The 19,207-nt window shown below is 42.6% G+C and overlaps 1 protein-coding gene across 2 annotated transcripts in view; it reads left to right on the top strand.

The window, feature by feature from the left end:
- ZFX (zinc finger protein X-linked) overlaps window positions 1-12,620 on the top strand; it is a 36,808-nt gene extending 24,188 nt beyond the window's left edge. For both annotated transcript variants that reach the window (XM_077294585.1, XM_077294586.1), the window contains exons 3-8: window positions 969-1,511; window positions 2,736-2,876; window positions 3,006-3,152; window positions 3,308-3,445; window positions 6,460-6,612; window positions 8,565-12,620. In XM_077294585.1, coding sequence (XP_077150700.1) covers window positions 969-1,511; window positions 2,736-2,876; window positions 3,006-3,152; window positions 3,308-3,445; window positions 6,460-6,612; window positions 8,565-9,757 — 2,315 coding nt within the window. In that variant the 3' untranslated portion in view covers window positions 9,758-12,620. The remainder of the gene's footprint in view (window positions 1-968; window positions 1,512-2,735; window positions 2,877-3,005; window positions 3,153-3,307; window positions 3,446-6,459; window positions 6,613-8,564) is intronic.
- Window positions 12,621-19,207: the final 6,587 nt, after the last annotated feature.

Below are 19,207 nucleotides of genomic sequence, written 5' to 3'. Positions count from 1 at the left end.
CAGAGTGACCACAAACCAGCTATTCAAGAATTTTTTTTTTTTTTTGGGGGGGGGGGGGGGGGGGCTTTATACCATTCCGCGTTTCGTAAAATTGATAAAGCAGTTTTATTTTTCGGGTCAGTACGATTACAGCGGCATCATGTTATAAGGTCAGATCGCTGATCTGACACTTTGCAGAGCACTGTGTCAGATCAGCGATCTGACATGCATGGCTGCAGGCTTACCTGCGCTTGCTCTGAGCAGGCGCTGGTAAGCCACCTCCCTGCAGGACCCGAAAGTAGCCCCACTGCCAATTTGGATCCGGGGCCTGCAGGGAGAAGGCTGTAGGAGACCTTCGGAGCAACGCGATCACATCGCGTTGCTCTGAGGGTCTCGGGGAAGCACGCAGGGAGCCCCCTCCCTGCATGATGCTTCCCTATACCGCTGGAACACTGCGATCATGTTTGATCGCGGTGTTCCGGGGGTTAATGTGCCGGGGGCCGGTCCGTGACCGCTCCTGGCACATAGTGCCAGATGTCAGATGCGATAGTCAGCTGACACCCGGCCGCGCTCACGGATCGCATATGACGTACTATCCAATTGGTGGTCATACGGGCCCATACCACCTCGACGGGATAGTACGTCATATGTCAGAAAGGGGTTAATGTGTCTTTGAGAGTGAAAGAGTTAAAAGTGAACCACGGAGTTCTTTAGAAGTAGTAATTTTTAGTTCTAATAAAAATGTGAACATTTTTTAATGGTCTGTGGATCCTATGTTCTCTCATCCCCATGCCAGTGCTTCTCTGCTATCATAGTTCTGTGTGGTCTCTGTGGCTGTTTGCACAAGGACATGTTCCACCCTATTAAATGCAGGATTGGATTAGTAAAGTTTCTGAACAGCATGAATTATTAGTCCTAATTTAAGTACCTCAGTAACATGAATATATTGCAGTGTCTGACTTTTTTGTTTTCGTTTCACCATGTTATAGAAACGGGAACCCCTCACCTTAATGGGAATGAGATTATTGTGGAAATCCAAGAGACACTCTTTGTGGCAGATGGAGACGGAGGCATGGCTGTTCAAGGTTTCCACGATGATGCAGACTCAGTTGTTATTCAGGACGTAATTGAAGATGTGGTCATTGAGGATGTGCAATGTTCTGATATCTTGGATGGAACACGGGTATCGGAGACCGTAATAATACCGGAGCAGGTCCTGGAGGATGAGATTGGCCCTGACACAGAGGAACAGGAACTGGAAGATGATGTGTTATCCAATTGTGACGTTCCTGACAATGTTTTAGACTCTGCTTTAGTGGAAGGAGCATTGACTGTTCCCAGCAGTCGAAATGCTATCCATCCAAATCATGTAGTAGAAGACATTGTAGAGGATGGTCTTGGTGATGACATGATTTCAGAAGAAGTCCTTGTAGCAGACTGTGCTTCAGAGGCAGTGATTGATGCTAATGGCATTCCAGTGCAAGGTCCTGATGGGGAAGAAGTCAATTGTGATGACTACCTTATGATATCTTGTAAGTTACGCTACTCATTTAATTTTATACAGCTGATACAACAATAAACTGAAATATTCTATTGGCACATTATAACAATGCAATAATTAACTCTTGAGAACAGTGGATGGGACATATTGAGATACCACATTTGACATCTGCTTTCACAGGAGATTCAGGATGGATTCATTAACATTAGATTCCTTTAACAACACACATCACTTCTGATTTTGATCCTTTAGAAAATGTATCTATTTCTGCAGTGATATTTTGCTCTTCAGCTTGAAAAAGGGGTCAAATATAACTACCAGGAAATAAAATTTCAATTTACATATTATAGTGGGCCTTGCTGGAGTAAAGAAATTCACTTTAAAGGGTAGTTCAGCTAGGCAAAAAAATTGTTTTAATGTCTTTCATATAAAAAAAATTTAATAGTATGCACTTTAAATAATTAAGTTGCCTCGATGTTAAGATTTTAGCGTAGGCCCTCTTTTGTCTCTGTATCAAGCAAGATGGAGGAAGGACTGGTTTACATAGTTACATAGGTTGAAAAAAGACCTACAGTAGGTCCATCACATTCAACCTTTCTCCACCAATTATATATTTTGGTCACTAAATTATCTCTAACCTACAATGTTATGAGCGCTGAGGAAATCGTCCAGCCCTTTTATTAAAAGCTGTTATGGTGTGTACCATTACTAGCTCTTGTGGTCGGCATTCCACAGTCTGACTGCTCTAACTGTAAAGAACCCTTTCTTATTTAGCTGCCAGAATCGCCTTCCTTCAACTCTTAATGAGTGCCACCTAATCCTCAATATGGTCTTTGGAAGGAATAAGTCATGTGCCAGTGTTTTTATGCAAGCCACACATATATTTATACATGTAAATGAGATCTCCTCTGAGGTGTCTTTTTTTCTAAGCTTTTTTCAAGCCCAACTTTTCCAACGTCTCATCATATGAGAGGCCTTCAATCCCTTGTAAAAATCTAGTTGTTGCCTTTCAACTATAACTTCTGAATATACTTTTTAAACTGTGGAGTCCAAAACTGGATCCCATATTCTAGATGTGGCCTCACCAGTGATTTATAGAGGTGCCTAGCGGATTCTGTATCTGCTGCTCACCAGCTGTTCTGCATTGCATTATGGCACACAGTGTTGAGTAGCTGTGTGCTACATGTATGCAGGTAAAACAACCATAGTGGATTTGCTTGTAATACATATTTTTCGTTATACTTTACCTGTTTAGTGGACGATGCTGAAAAGATTGAAGATGGAGCAGAAGCAATCACTATGGGTTGTGAAGTTGGAGACCCAGCTAAGTTAGATGGCTCATGTCCAGAAGTCATCAAGGTTTACATCTTTAAGGCAGACCCTGGGGAAGACTTGGGTATGAAAGTTTAATTTCATTGAGAAATTCACTTTATTACTTATGCATGAGACATTGTGTTATATAATTATGTTTGACCTTCTTTATGTAACACAATAAATGTAATTACATAAATGTAATCCTTGTCAGGTGGCACTGTGGACATTGTGGAAAGTGAGTCTGAAAATGATCCAGGAGATGGGCTTCTTGATCCTCATACTGGTGGTCGTCTTCTTCCCCGTGAAAAAATGGTTTACATAGATGTGAATGACTGTCAGAATGATACTGACGATTTGGGTGAGTTCACTCGATGATTTCTTACTCGTCCTTTCTGTATGGTGTGTATTCTGTAGGTTGTATGCAGGCTGCAGCTATCTCTATTTTGGAGTTTTATCCACTTAGTTTGCATTGCTCTGGTTTGCAGATGGTGATGCATGTTTTTGTTTCTTCAGATGTAGCGGAAATTGCTGATGAAGTGTATATGGAGGTGATTGTTGGAGAGGAAGATGCTGCAATAACACATGAACATCAGCTGGATGATGCCGAACTAAGCAAGACTTTCATGCCAGTTGCCTGGGCTGCAGCTTATGGTAAAGGCTAGAGTCTATATTTGCATTGTACACCAAGTCACCAATTTATTACAGTCATCTTACTAATATTTTGAATTACTTTTTATCCCCCTCAGGCCTCTTTCACACGTCAGTGTCTCCGGTACGTGTACTGACAGTTTTCTCACGTACTGGAGACACTGACACACGTAGACCCATTCAAATGAATGAGTCTATGCACATGTCTCCGTGTTTTCACGGACCGTGTGTCGGTGTTGAAAACACGGAGACATGTCCGTTTTTCTCCGGCAGCACGTAAAGCAATACGTCCTGCACACGGAGAACAGTGTGCACTCTCCTCCGTCTGCATGTACCGCCCGCAGGAGAGACAGCGGGGGTCACATGCAAACTTTATTTTTAACAAAAAAGAAAAAAAACCTTGATCTTTCATCTCTTCTCTCCTGCGGGGGAGAAGAGATGAATGCCGCCTTCAGCACCACACGCGGGGGGGGGGGACAGCGCTTACTGTAGCGCTGTCTCTCCTGCACGGTCCGTGTGGTCCTCGGGCGGCACACGACTGCCGCACGTGTGCCACACGGATGTGCCACGTGAGCACACGGACACGGATAACTCCGGTACCGGAATTATCTGGACGTGTGAAAGAGGCCTCATATGGTGTGCACAACTTTGCACTGTACTTTGTGGTTATGACGCTTCTTTTTGCTTCTGTTTATTTTTGTAAAGCCACATTCACACGTTCAGCATTTGGTCAGTATTTCACAACAGTATTTGTAAGCCAAAACCAGGAGTGGGGGAAAAATAGAGAAGTGGTGACTTGTTTTTATTCTACTTTTCATCTGATTAATGATTATTCCACTCCTCCTGATTTTAGCTGACAAAAAAAAGATGTAAAATACTGACCAAATACTGTGAACATGGCCTAAGTCGAACAATCTCACATTTAAAGGGACCTGTCATCATATTCATACTGCTGAAGTATAGGCAACAGGAATTGGATACTGGCTGCACTGTTGGTCGTGTGTGGTTTAACCCCTTAATGACCGCCAATACGCCTTTTAACTGACCTGAGATATAAGAGAATAGCCTCCTCATACAGGTGACAATCCAGTAGCTGTCAGCTGTCCACTATAGCTGACAACTTGCTGTATCAGCCATGATCAGTGCTTGCACCGTCCAAATCTGTTTAACCCCTTAGATGCTGCTGTCAATAGTGACTACATCATTATAAATGGTTAACAGAGTGTGGGGGCTTCCTCTTTATCCCAATTGGTGCCCTTAGATCATGATTGTGTGGTTCTGATGTTTGCCATGGCAATTCAAGACCAAAAAGTGAGCCTTGGAGTCTGACGGCTGTAGTAATCTGTTCAGAAGTTAGAGGCATTTATGTGGTAAAAATACAAATTTTCATTTCTGTCATGCTACTTTGCATTAATTCCTGAAAAGCTCCTGAAGGATTAATAAACTACCTGACAGCAGTTTTCAATATGCCAGGGGGTGCTGTTTTGAAAATGGTATAACTTTTGGGGGTTTCCCAATATATGGGACCCCTAAAGGCACTTCAAACATGGATGAGTCCCTAAAAAAATACATTTTGTAAATTTCCTTGAAAAAAATGAAAAATTGCTGCTACATTTTTAAACCTCCTAAGATGCTAACAAAATAAAATAACATTTTATAAATGGTGCTGATGTAAAGCAGGCATGAGAGAAATGTTATTTATTAATGGTTTGCTGTGGTATGACTCTCTGGATTAAAGGGATAATCATTCAAAGTTTGAAAATTGCTAATTTTTTAACATTTTTCTAAAATTTCTGATATTTATTATAAATAAACACAAAACATATCGACCTAAATTTACCATTATCATAAAGTATAATGTGTCACGAAAAAACAAACTCAAAATTACTTGGATTTGTTTAAGCTTTCCAGAGTTATTACCACATAAAATTACAATGGTCAGATTTCAAAAATTTGGCTCCGTCACTAAGGGGTTAATATATTTTATGAATAGGTCTCTGATGACAAGTGTGGGGCTAGTCCCCATATAGCTTCTCCTTGCCTGCTCCTTTTGACTGACAGCTCTTTCCTTATGTATACAGCCAGACTTGCCTCAGACTAGTTGACCAAGGCACGCCGTACCCGGATGGCTTTTTCTTTGATAAAGGCAGCATTTCAGAGTGAAACATACAAAGCTACAATCGCACAGACAGTGCTTTGGGTATTATGAATTTGATGACTGGTTCTCTTTAATAGCCATTTACCACTGCCATGGAGTTCATACAAAATTTAGTTTTCTCCTCTTTAGAAATGTTACCAGTGTAGCAGCTCATGTTATGAGCGTGAAAACTTTGTCCACAGTGACACAGTCATCCGCATTCTGTGGCTGTGCGATGACATCTATTGCTCACTATGAAGTATAATCGCTGGTGGTGTCTGTTTGTTTTTATATTAACTTTCTTATACCTGCAGTGTCTTCATGTTCATAGTAGTAGAATCACTTTCCTGATCTGTCGCCCCCAAAACTGAAATTGAACAATTTAGTCATTCATGTAGTGATTTGGTCCTGTAAAAACATACTGGTATTTTAGATTTTAATAAATGTGTTTTTAAAGAAAAACTTTTTTCTTACACATGTACGTGAGGGAGCTTTTGGCAGCAGCATATGGCCATTATACAGAGGAGAGATAGATGAGAGGGCACGTACACTGAAATGGTGCTTGTTTTCTTCCCTATCCTGTGCCCGTCGGCTGCCGCTGCTTTGTGATCCTGTGTGTAGCAGCTTCTACACACAGGAGGGGGTCAGAAAGGTGAACCGAAGCCCTCTCATTTACAGATGTAATAAAACTGTGTTCTTCTAAAATGTACAGTACCAGTGTGATTTTTATAGACACTATAGTTAAATTTCATTTCTGGGGGTGAAATGAAAGACTTGCTTTAAAATGTTATACTTGTCATAATAAACTGTCCCACATTGTGATTATTGTTACTATGGTAAGTCTTGTCAGATCTCCTTGATAATTTTGACTGTGTTCTAGGTAATACTATGAATAACAGCTTGGAGGGCGTGGAGCACAGGAATGGCACTGCTAGCGCCCTATTGCACATAGATGAGTCGGATGGACTGGACAGGCTAGCAAAGCAAAAACCAAAGAAAAAGAGAAGAGGGGAGAACCGTCAGTACCAAACAGGTGTGTGTTTCTCATTATACTAGGGCGTAGAACAGTTTTTTATCTGTAGTATGCATCAAAAAACTTTTGGAGATATTTTCCTATTGGATAGGTTTTCCAGAGCTTAAACATTTGTCTCAACAGTTATGAAACTCACAATTTTTTTAAAAAATGTTACGGTTCAACTTCCAGGCCTCTGTACCCAACACCTTTAGAGTAAGGCCACACTCATATGCCACAACATTTCCATGCCATCAAAGCTTACTTTTTAGTGCACGTAAAATAAGGCTGCATTCATGCATTGTATCTGCATCGTACTTGTGGTTTTCCAAAATTGAGGCACCACAATTGCAGCAAATGGTGACAAGAAAAACATTCTGGCTGCAGAAGGCAGTTTAGCCTTACTGGTTTGACATTAAAGGTTGTGGATGTTGCCTTTTCATGAATATTAACAAGTTTGCACATGAACAGTTCATACAAGGTGAATTTCTTTTAGAAATTGTGCACACAAGTCTGTTTGCTGATTCTTTCGGAGCAGAGATGCCCAAGTTTTTGAGTTTTCACTAAGTGTGAGCAAACCCTTAAACATAAGAAAAGTAATACATCAAGCATGCCACTAGAGGTCCTATATGATTGGTTATTTTTTCCCTTTTACTAGGGTTTATGTTGAATGGTATGCATTGATGCATCGGTATAGAGCACACAGTTCAGCATGGCTCATGCCATGGTTGGCTTCCTCAGTGCGTCTCATGCTGAGCAGCAGACTGTCTAGCTGCTGAAAATTTACACTAAACTCTAGCAAATATGTTACTTTCACAGAGGGACATTGAATTATTTAAAAAGGGATCAAGAAAAAAATAGTTGTTTTAAAAGTACAAATGAACCTAAGGGTCTGTCATCTGCAGCCTGCAGCTTGTGACTGGCTGCTAGTACTGTATGTTCTGTGTATGTACACAGTTTACAGTACAGATGCAGGCTGCTTTTTTACAGAAACACACACATGGACAGATCAGTACACAGTCATATGTTTGTGTATATATTCACATGAGACACAAGTGGCTGCGGCTCATCCTATACAGAGTCTGAGCTCATGTATATATTCACATGAGACACAAGTGGCTGCGGCTCATCCTATACGGAGTCTGAGCTCAGGATTATAGACTATCAGGGAAAGCAATTGTTACATTGCACAAAAGCACTTTTAGTATCACATCACTATAGAGAGTGAGCTATAAAACTAGCTACAAAAATGGGAGACCGTTTTTCTCTTTTAACGTCGGACAACGCTATTATCCTGCAGCTGTGAGAATAATCTGCAAGTTAATAGCGTTAGGAAGGTGCCAGCCTGCTATACTGAAAGTGGGACACCAACTTCTTTCCAGGAGCCTCCAGCATTCAGTCATACAGGTGTAGTTGCCATCACTGTTAGACCCCCCAGCACTTTGACTGACAGTCGGCTCTGTATTGTTGCACTGTTGAGCGCTGTCAGTCAAAGTGCCGCGGTGTGCTTACAGCCACCATTCACAGTATAATGAGCAATGACTGAAATCTGGTGGCTCCTGGAAGGAATAAAGCTAATTTTCTGCTGGGTGCTGAACATTCGGTACAGCAGCCGTACACCTTCCTAACACTATTAGCCAGCAAATTAAACTTATATCTGTAGGTCAATAGCGTTATCCGACTTAACAAGTTCCATTTTAAAACATGTAAAATTGATTGTATAATTCTTTAGCAGCTGTTTCTATCTGCAGGAGACTCCTGGGCATAGAAACTAGAAGCAATAATGTCAGTGTCTCTTGTCTCAGGATATTGTGACTGCTGGAAATTCCCAAGCATCACAAATGAGGTTCAGGCTCTCAAAACGGCAGCAAAGGCCTCTAGTTTGGAGATATCAGGAAAAAAAATTAACTTCTTTATTCCCTTCAAACGTCTTCATCAGTAATGTGTAAATGTGTGTTTGTTTTATTTTATAGCCATAATTATTGGCCCTGATGGCCACCCTCTTACTGTTTACCCATGTATGATCTGCGGCAAGAAATTTAAATCCCGAGGCTTTCTGAAGAGGCACATGAAGAACCACCCTGAACATCTGGTGCGTAAGAAATATCGCTGCACTGACTGTGACTATACCACCAATAAAAAAGTAAGTCTACATAACCACCTGGAGAGTCACAAACTGTCTGCTGTAGTTATTAAAACGGAGAAGGAATTGGATTGTGATGAATGCGGAAAAGTATTTCTACATGTGAATGCTTTGTTTGCCCACAAGCTGACACACAAGGAAAAGGCAGGCAACAAAATGCACAAGTGCAAGTTCTGTGACTACGAAACTGCTGAACAGGGCTTGTTAAATAGACACCTTTTGGCCGTACACAGCAAGAGCTTTCCTCACATCTGTGTGGAGTGTGGGAAAGGTTTCCGTCACCCATCAGAATTAAAGAAGCACATGCGCACTCATACCGGCGAAAAGCCATATACCTGTCAATATTGTGACTACAAATCTGCTGACTCCTCGAATTTGAAAACTCACGTTAAGACAAAGCACAGCAAAGAAATGCCATTCAAGTGTGAGATTTGTCTCCAGACATTCGTAGACTCTAAAGATTTGCAGGCACACGTCATCCTGCATCAGGAGAGCAAAAGTCACCAGTGCCTGCATTGTGACCACAAGAGCTCTAACTCGAGTGACCTGAAAAGGCATATTATCTCTGTGCACACCAAGGACTATCCTCACAAGTGTGAAGTCTGTGAGAAGGGCTTCCACCGGCCGTCGGAGCTTAAAAAGCATGAAGCTGCGCACAGAGGTAAAAAGATGCATCAGTGCCGGCATTGTGAGTTCCAAATTGCGGACCCTTTTGTGTTAAGCCGCCACATCTTGTCTGTACATACTAAGGAGTTGCCGTTCAGGTGCAAACGCTGCCGTAAAGGCTTCAGGCAGCAACAAGAACTGAAAAAGCACATGAAGTCTCACAGTGGTAAAAAAGTGTATCAGTGTGAGTACTGCGAGTACAACACCACAGACGCTTCTGGCTTTAAACGCCATGTCATCTCCATTCACACCAAAGACTATCCCCACAGATGCGACTACTGCAAGAAAGGCTTTCGCCGGCCATCTGAAAAGAATCAACACACAATGAAACATCATAAAGAAGCTAGCTTAGTTTGACTTGGTCTATTGCGGTCGTTTGCAGAGTATTGCTAAAATATACCCGTTCTTGTAGAGATTCTGTCAGGTTTTTTTTATGGTTAATAATCTATGTGCCTCTAAACTAATACTTATTTTTATATTCGAGTCCTGCTCTTTGTTTCATTAACAAAGTTGTAAATGCAGGGAGACCACTGGATACTTGTGTTCAGTTAATTTGTCCAGATTCTTGTCAATTTTCCCCTCAGTATCCATTCCTCTTACTCCATCTTGGCCCGCTTTCCACAGATCACAGTGCACTTTTTTTTTCCAAAGGGAAAACTTGGAGTGTATCCTAAAGTCAAGTTTTTGAATGGGGTTTCCAGAAACTTAAATGGGTTGTCCCGCCTTGGGGTACATGTATGCAATCACTCTGTGACTGCAGACTTGTGAATTCTCATATCTCACGCACTGCTCGATGTCAGGAGTCGCAAACATGTGGTCACATGCTAACTAGACATGAGAGGCCTCGCTCAATGCAAGTGTATTGAGCGAGGCCGGACACGTCTAGTCAGAATGTGGCAGGAAGTGTGCAAGTCATATACTTGTGATCACATGACTGCCAGCATTGAAAAATCCTCATTGTGCAGTGTGCGTGATGTGAGGATTCGCAAGCCTGCAGTCACACAGTGACTGCAAACTCTACCCTAAGGCCGGACAACCCCTTTAAATTGATCACCTAGTCTTAGGATGAGACTATTAATGTGTGATCTTTTCTTGGTGCCACATACAGACCATCAGTGATAAGGAAAAAAGCAGGGACTTGTTAGAGATGTCTGGTGACATCCATACCTATGAGGCTGTGCGTGATACTGTCACTTAGGCCATTCGAGTGAGCGGTAGTAGTACCAGGTAGCTGTAGTACCAGGCACAGCGCCACGGGCACGTGTGCTGTACAGCAGTGAAAGGTCCATTGCTGCACTTATCCTGGGGATTTTGTGGCATGACCCCAACTATTCACTAACTATTGGTGATCATTGCAGATTTTTATACACTTTACACTTGATGGAAGGTCATTTTCTGAAGACGTAATGTCTCATAATTTAAACTTTCTTTTATAACCTAATTCTACTCTTTGAGACAGAAAGGAAAGCACAGCTAACCTACTCTTGCAAAATTCAAGCAAATCTTACCAGAGAGAACTTGTTGATCCATTTTGTTTATTTCTTGGTATTTCCAAATATGAAATAAAGACCGAGATGACCATGTAGGGGAGAGTATTTACTAATGTAAAACTGTAATCCTTGTCCTCATTGTGGGTTCCCAAATACACTGTCGTTCTTTCCATGGGTTTTGTAGATTTGTGGCTTTTTTTTTCTTCATCTGTTTTGTAGACTGTGCTTTCCCTTGCAATTTGGATGTTACTGACGATCCTTTTTAAAGAATAAAAAGTCTATTTCAAAATATATTCCCAGTATTTTAAAGAGGTTTTTTAGATGTTGTCTTTTTTAAAATAAATGATAAAAATCTTATACTTCACAAAAAGCAACTCTATCTTCAGGTTGAGAAACTAAATACTTTATTGTAAATACTAGATGGGAAAGCTGGAGAAATTCTTACAATAAAAGTATTGATGGCTATTTTGTATAAAATGTTGACAACTGATAATTTTATTTGCATCAGAAGATTTATTGTCAGAAGCTATGCAGTGCAATTATGCAAAGAGCAATGTAGATATATTCACTTATTACATAATGAAATAGATGGCACGCCGTTAGCAGTGTACCATATGTAACGATCATATGTACTTCTTTGTCTGTCCTGTCAATGAATTGGCACATGGAATTTTATGGAGATTTTAAATGCTGTTTACACTTGTGATGTTTGGCTTTTTTTTTTTTTTAATTTGGGTCTTAAATTATTGAAAATTTGCACTTTTTTAATATAACTGCTAGTGTTTTTGCTGCATGCAGATTACAAATGGCTTTGGGAGAAAACCGGACGACAAGTATTGCGAACAAAAAAAAAAAAAAATTGATTAAAGTCCCATTAATGTTTTGCATCTTTGTGGATTGGGTAAAATGTTAATGGCGCTTTCTTACAATGGACCTTTGTAATATATCGTGATCCGCTCCCTATGCTTTATATACAGTCGAGATGTTTTATTTCTTTGCACATAAGACACTAAACTTGTACAAAAATTGTCCTATGCTAAATGTTAAGAGAACATTCATCCATGTAGAACATGAGAAGTACTTGATGCCAATGTGAAGGTGGGCGTCCTCCTTGTCGGCTCACACTGTAAGTAGGGCTTTTCTTCACTTTGACGTTTCTTGTGTTACCAGAATGTATTACATTAGCCTCTAATAGTTACTGAGATTACTCCAAAACATATGACAAATCCATGCAGTGTTTATTATTCCCAACATGCATTCAGTTCTTCTACATAGAATATAATCAAGATTCAATTTACTTTTTGTTACGAGAACGGGGCTGTATAAATGTACATTTGTTTTTTTTAAACTTTTTTTTTTTTTAATACATCATTCATCTGGCTTTTGTAAAGACCGCGTCTGTATAAAGAGGTTGTAGTTATTGTTCATACTTTTTGTTTTGTTTTTGTTTCCATGGTTTTAGTTTCAGCTGAAATGTTTCGTAAGTGATCCCAAATTTGAATGTTCAAGAGGTACAGGTTGTTTAGTTTTTTTTGTTTATTTCCTTTGTACAAGAACATAATGTAAATTATTCATTAGACAAACCCTGTAAAATATTTTATTGTCTTTATTCTGTGTATAATTTTGTATAAAAAGTAAAGCAAAATCAATATAGGGATGTGAGATGACATTGTAATTGTGCTCTTGATAATGTGGTAAAATAAAGATCAGAATATTTTCCTGTTGTTGAATGTTCACAGTATGTTATTTTATTTTTTGGGGGTGAAAGAAGTAGCTCAAACCCTGCAATTACTGTTCCCTTCACCATGAAAAATACCTATTAAAGCTAGAAATTATAGATCAGCAATATCTTGGTAGGGGACATCGACTTTAAAACAATAATTGAATACATTATCCAGAAATTTGTTGATATTTACATGTTTTCAGAAATAGTGGTGAGATATTAAAGCTACCTTGCAGAGGTACTTCAGACAAGAAACTTGGAAGTGCATTATAAGGCTATGTTCACATGGAGTTTTTTTTAAAGGGCTTTCAAATATGATGAGTTTTTCAAGCGGAAACCACTTCAGGATGCACTCATATTTTGGAAAGTTTTCAACTGACTTTTTTTTTCTGTGACTGTGGAAGAGATTTAAAGGGAATGTGTCAATTGGATCCACCCTCCAAAGTCGTTTATAAGGGCATGTAGGTCATAGAAAGTTGAACTGGATGATACCTTAACCCCTTCCCGACCTTTGACGCCACGTAGGCGTCATGAAAGTCCGTGCCAATCTGACCTGTGACGCCTATGTGGCGTCATGGAATGATCGCGTCCCTGCAGATCGGGTGAAAGGGTTAACTCCAATTTCACCCGATCTGCAGGGACAGGGGGAGTGGTACTACTGCCCAGGGGGGGTGGTTCACCCCCTCGTGGCTACGATCGCTCTGATTGGCTGTTGAAAGTACAACAGCCAATCAGAGCAATTCGTAATATTTCACCTATAAAAAGTGGTGAAATATTACAATCCAGCCATGGCCGATGCTGCAATATCATTGGCCATGGCTGGAAACCCTGATGTGCCCCTCCCACCGCCACCGATCGCCTCCCCAGTCCTCCGATCTGTCCCGTAGTCCCCTCCATCCGCCTGTCCGCTCCCCCGTTCTCCTGCCCGCTCCCCCTTTGTCCGATCCACCCCCCCGTGCTCCGATCCACCACCCCCCCCCCCCCGTGCTCCAATCCCCCCCCATACTTACCGAGCCTCCCGGAGTCCGTCCGTCTTCTCCATGGGCGCCGCCATCTTCCAAAATGGCGGGCGCATGTGCAGTGCGCCCGCCGAATCTGCCGGCCGGCAGATTCGTTCCAGGTATATTTTGATCACTGTGATAAACTTATCACAATGATCAAAATAAAAAAAAATAGTAAATGACCCCCCCCCCCTTTATCACCCCCATAGGTAGGGACAATAATAAAATAAAGAAAATATTTTATTTTTTTTCTGCACTAGGGTTAGGGCTAGGGTTAGGGTTAGAATCAGGCTATGTGCACACGGTGCGGAGTTGGCTGCGGATCCGCAGCGGATTGGCCGCTGCGGATTCGTAGCAGTTTTCCATCAGGTTTACAGTACCATGTAAACCTATGGATAACCAAATCTGCTGTGCCCATGGTGCGGAAAATACTGCGCGGAAACGCTGTGTTGTATTTTCCGCAGCATGTCAATTCTTTGTGCGGATTCCGCAGCGTTTTACACCTGTTCTTCAATAGGAATCCGCAGCTGAAATCCGCACAAAAAACACTGGAAATCCGCGGTAAATCCGCAGGTAAAGCGCAGTGCCTTTTACCTGCGGATTTTTCAAAAATGGTGCAGAAAAATCTCACACGAATCCGCAACGTGGGCACATAGCCTTAGGGTTAGGGTTGAAATTAGGGCTAGGATTGGAAATAGGGTTAAGATTAGGCCTGTGGTTAGGGGTGTGTTGGGGTTAGGGTTGGGATTAGGGTTAGGGTTGGGATTAGGGTTATGGGTGTGTCGGGGTTAGGGTTGTGGTTAGGGTTATGGCTAGAGTTGGGATTAGGGTTAGGGGTGTGTTGGGGTGAGTGTTGGAGTTAGAATTGAGGGGCTTCCACTTTTTAGGCACATCAGGGGTCTCCAAACGCAACATGGCGCCACCATTGATTCCAGTCAATCTTGCGTTCAAAAAGTCAAATGGTGCTCCCTCCCTTCCGAGCCCCGACATGCGCCCAATCAGTGGTTTACCCCCACATATGGGGTAACAGCATACTCAGAACAAACTGGGCAACAATTATTGGGGTCCAATTTCTCCTGTTACCCTTGCAAAAATAAAAAAATTGCTTGCTAAAACATAATTTTAGAGGAATGAAAAATTATTTTTTATTTTCACGGCTCTGCGTCATAAACTTCTGTGAAGCACTTGGGGGTTCAAAGTGCTCACCACACATCTAGATAAGTTCCTTGGGGGGTCTAGTTTCCAAAATGGGGTCACTTGTGGGGAGTTTCTACTGTTTAGGCACATCAGGGGCTCTGCAAACGCAACGTGACGCCCACGGACCATTCCATCAAAGTCTGCAGTTCAAAAGTCACTACTTCCCTTCCGAGCCCCAACGTGTGCCCAAACAGTGGTTTGCCCCCACATATGGGGTATCAGCGTACTCGGGACAAGCTGGGCAACAACTATTGGGGTCCAATTTCTCCTGTAACCCTTGTGAAAATAAAAAATTGCTTGCTAAAACATCATTTTTGAGGAAAGAAAATTTTTTTTTTATTTTCACGGCTCTGCGTTGTAAACTTCAGTGAAGCACTTGGGGGTTCAAAGTGCTCACCACATATCTAGATAAGTTCCGTGGAGGGTCTAGTTTCCAAAATGGGGTCCCTTGTGGGGAGTTTCTACTGTTTAGGCACATCAGGGGCTCTGCAAACGCAACGTGACGCCCGCGGACCATTCCATCAAAGTCTGCATTTCAAAAGTCACTACTTCCCTTCCGAGCCTCGACGTGTGCCCAAGCAGTGGTTTACCCCCACATATGGGGTATCAGCGTACTCAGGATAAACTGGACAACAACTTTTGGGGTCAAATTTCTCCTGTTACTCTTGTGAAAATAAAAAATTGCGGGCTAAATAATTTTTGAGGAAAGAAAAATGATTTTTTATTTTCACAGCTCTGCGTTATAAACTTCTGTGAAGCACTTGGGGGTTTAAAGTGGTCAGCGCACATCTAGATTACTTCCATGGGTGGTCTACTTTCCAAAATGGGGTCACGTGGGGGAGCTCCAATGTTTAGGCACACGGGCTCTCCAAACGTGACATGGTGTCCGCTAACGATTGGAGCTAATTTTTCATTCAAAAAGTCAAATGGCGCTCCTTCCCTTCCGAGCCCTGCCGTGTGCCCAAACAGTGGTTTACCCCCACATGTGAGGTATCAGTGTAGTCAGGAGAAATTGCCCAATACATTTTAGGATCCATTTTATCCTGTTGCCCATGTGGAAATGAACAAATTGAGGCTAAAAGAAATTTTTCGTGAAAGAAAAAAAAAGTACTTTTTCATTTTTACGGATCAATTTGTGAAGCACCTGGGGATTCAAAGTACTCACTATGCATCTAGATAAGTTCCTTGGGGGGTCTAGTTTCCAAAATGGGGTCACATGTGGAGGAGCTCCAATGTTTAGGCACACAGGGGCTCTCCAAACGCGACATGGTGTCCGCTAGCGATTGGAGCTAATTTTTCATTCAAAAGTAAAATGGCGCTCCTTCCCTTCTGAGCCCTGCCGTGTGCACAAACAGTGGTTTGTGACCACATATGAGGTATCGGCGTACTCAGGAGCAATTGCCTAACACATTTTAGGATCAATTTTATCCTGTTGCCCATGTGAAAATGAAAAAATTGAGGATAAAATAAATTTTTTGTGAAAAAAAAGTACTTTTTCATTTTTACGAATCAATTTGTGAAGCACCTGGGGGTTCAAAGTGCTCACTATGCATCTAGATGAGCTCCTTGGGGGGACTAGTTTCCAAAATGGGGTCAGTTGTGGGGGAGTTCCAATGTTTAGGCACACGGAGGCTCTCCAAACGCGACATGGTGTCCGCTAAAGATTGGAGCCAATTTTTCATTCAAAAAGTCAAATGGCGCTCCTTCCCTTCCGAGCCCTGTCGTGCGCCCAAACAGTGGTTCCCCCCCCACATATGGGGTATCGGCGTACTCAGGACAAATTGTGCAATAACTTTTGGGGTCCAGTTTCTCTTTTTACCCTTGGGAAAATAAAAATTGTTGCTAAAAGATCATTTTTGTGACTAAAAAGTTAAATGTTCATTTTTTCCTTCCATGTTGCTTCTGCTGATGTGAAGCCCCTGAAGGGTTAATAAACTTCTTGAATGTGGTTTTGAGTACCTTGAGGGGTGCAGTTTTTAGAATGGTGTCACTTTTGGGTATTTTCAGTTATTTAGACCCCTCAAACTGACTTCAAATGTGAGGTGGTCCCTAAAAACGGCCAGGTCATTAAGGTCAAAATAGGCTGGGTCATGAAGGGGTTAATATGTGCAATCCGATGTCTTATTCTGGAGAAATTCACATTATTCTTAGTATGTAAATTAGCTGGTGAGATCTATGGGCTGGACAAAGATCTCCCTGAGAATCTACCTCCACATCTTATTTTAAATGAAAGGGGCATTACCAGTGTGAGACATGTAGATCAGGAGAGCGGGATGTAGGTCATTACCCAGGCTTCCAGCTATTATAAGAACCCCTCAGTCTCAGTACTTAGATGCCATGGTTTCCAAGTTCTCCCTGCAGTTGAGCCAGCACCCGGCACATATGGAGCAGGCTTATCTCCTGAGGCTGCGCCATACAACGCCATTCAACTTCTGTTGGAAACTGGTTATAGAAAATTAGGAAAAAAAACAAACCATGGCTTCAACATTACAAAAACAGTTACCCCTGCCCACAGTGTTCAGTGTGACACCATGACAAGGTGGCACTATGGTAAGCTATTAATAACTTTCTCAATGTGAATGTTGGTCAGTGGTTTGTGGTATTTGATGTAGCAGTTTATGCCATGTGGTAAAGATGGCCAAATTGTTACACGCAAATATTAATTTGCACGAGTCTTTATGGTTTCATTTCATAATTGCAATCTGCCAGTTTTTAATTGTGAAGAAAATATGCTCAAAGTTAAGGATTATGAGCTCTGACCATTGCTGTAAGCATTCTTTCTTGATAGCTTCATTGGGGGACAATACTGCTGTCGCTAGGAGGCTGACACTAGGCGAAAAGAGTTAGTTCCTCTTCAGTAGTGTACACCTACTGACCGGCACAAAACTCCTCAGTTTTAGCTTGGTGTCAGTAGGAGGCAGACCTGGATCTGATTTCAGATCCATCTTTTTCTCCTTAGGTCACCCTGTTGTGTGTTAAATCTTTACTAATGTTTTTCAGTGATCCCCTCCACACCTGGAGGCTCATGATGTCTTCTCTGGAATGGAGAAGGAGTCGAAACCTCGTCCAGAAAGGTACGTTTTCCCGTTCTTTCTCCACAGTCCCTCTTCAGGGGGCGGGAAGGCTTCACAAAGATGACGAGATCGCAGTGCTCCCCCTCCTTCCAGCGCGTGTCCTCCGATTCGCCGATGTAGGCACCCAGAAATGTAAACTCCAGTCTCTCTTGAGGCCTACACGCTTAACCACAAACCCCACCCTTGTGCACGCAGGCCAATCAGGAATTGAGGGCTTGCACTCTTTTTCTGCTTATAACCCTTTTTTCATTATGAGGCTGGGCTTGTCCAGGCCCCCCACTAACGTCAGCAAATCAGCGTGCGAGGTGTCACGCACCCTTTCCGGCCTATTTGAGCCCATCTTTCATTTCAGGCTGGGCTGGTTCCCACCCCCTTACGAGCGCCAAACAATCAGCACGCGAGGACTCCAGCGCTCTCTTTCCCTCCTATGGGAGCTCTGCTTTTATTTTTCTTAGCTTGGGCTTTTCATTGCGCCTTGCTTGAGCTCGCCCCTTCCGTCCCCTTCTCTCTGACTACATCTCTGTAATTGCGTCATCCCCTCCGGTTCCCGCACAATATTGTTCCTCCTGCTGGACCGATCTCCATTTCTTTATCGCCTCTCATTGGGGAACACAGGAACCATGGGTGTATGCTGCTGCCACTAGGAGGCTGACACTATGCAAATAAAAAAGTTAGCTCCTCCTCTGCAGTGTACACCCCACCGACTGGCATTATACTCTTCAGTTTAGCTTAGTGTCAGTAGGAGGTGGACACGGGTCTTTCATTAGACCCTTATCTACCTCAATGTGCGTCGTTTTCTTTTCAGGTTTTTCCGGAGGGATACAGGGTGAACAGTCACACCTGTAGTCGCACAATACGGACTATGAGTACGGCGTGTACTGCCACCCCGTATTCTCATATATCCCTCAGCAGGACCAAGATCCTGGCACACAAGCGTGCTCAGAAGTCCGGTCCTGGCCCCGTCCCCCACCCACTCGCCCACCAGAGCCTGTCGGTTGGAGGAGACGAGGACGTCCATCACCAGCTCCATGGACGTCTCATTCCCCTCAGGTTAGTAACGGCGTGGGATGTTTAGGTGAGTATTTCCCCTTCCATTCCCAGATCTTTCAAGAGGGGGGGGTCTTGCTAGGGACCCCCTGATTACCTGGTTGTCGCTTACACAGTTTGCAGCAGCACGGCCCGTGATTGCTGTAATGCGCGGCGGCCTTTGCAGGCAGCCGCGTTTCTTCCTTCGACCGTCTCAGGGGGGGCACAGCAGCCATGCAGCAGCTGCGGCCCCTCTGCCTTCTATTCCGGCGCGGGGCCTCTACAGGCTGCTGCGC

This window comes from Ranitomeya variabilis, chromosome 3 (assembly GCF_051348905.1).
Source record: "Ranitomeya variabilis isolate aRanVar5 chromosome 3, aRanVar5.hap1, whole genome shotgun sequence".
Taxonomy (NCBI): Eukaryota; Metazoa; Chordata; class Amphibia; order Anura; family Dendrobatidae; genus Ranitomeya; species Ranitomeya variabilis.
Note: the sequence above shows the minus strand (reverse complement) of the source record. Positions and strands in the feature narration are given on the sequence as shown.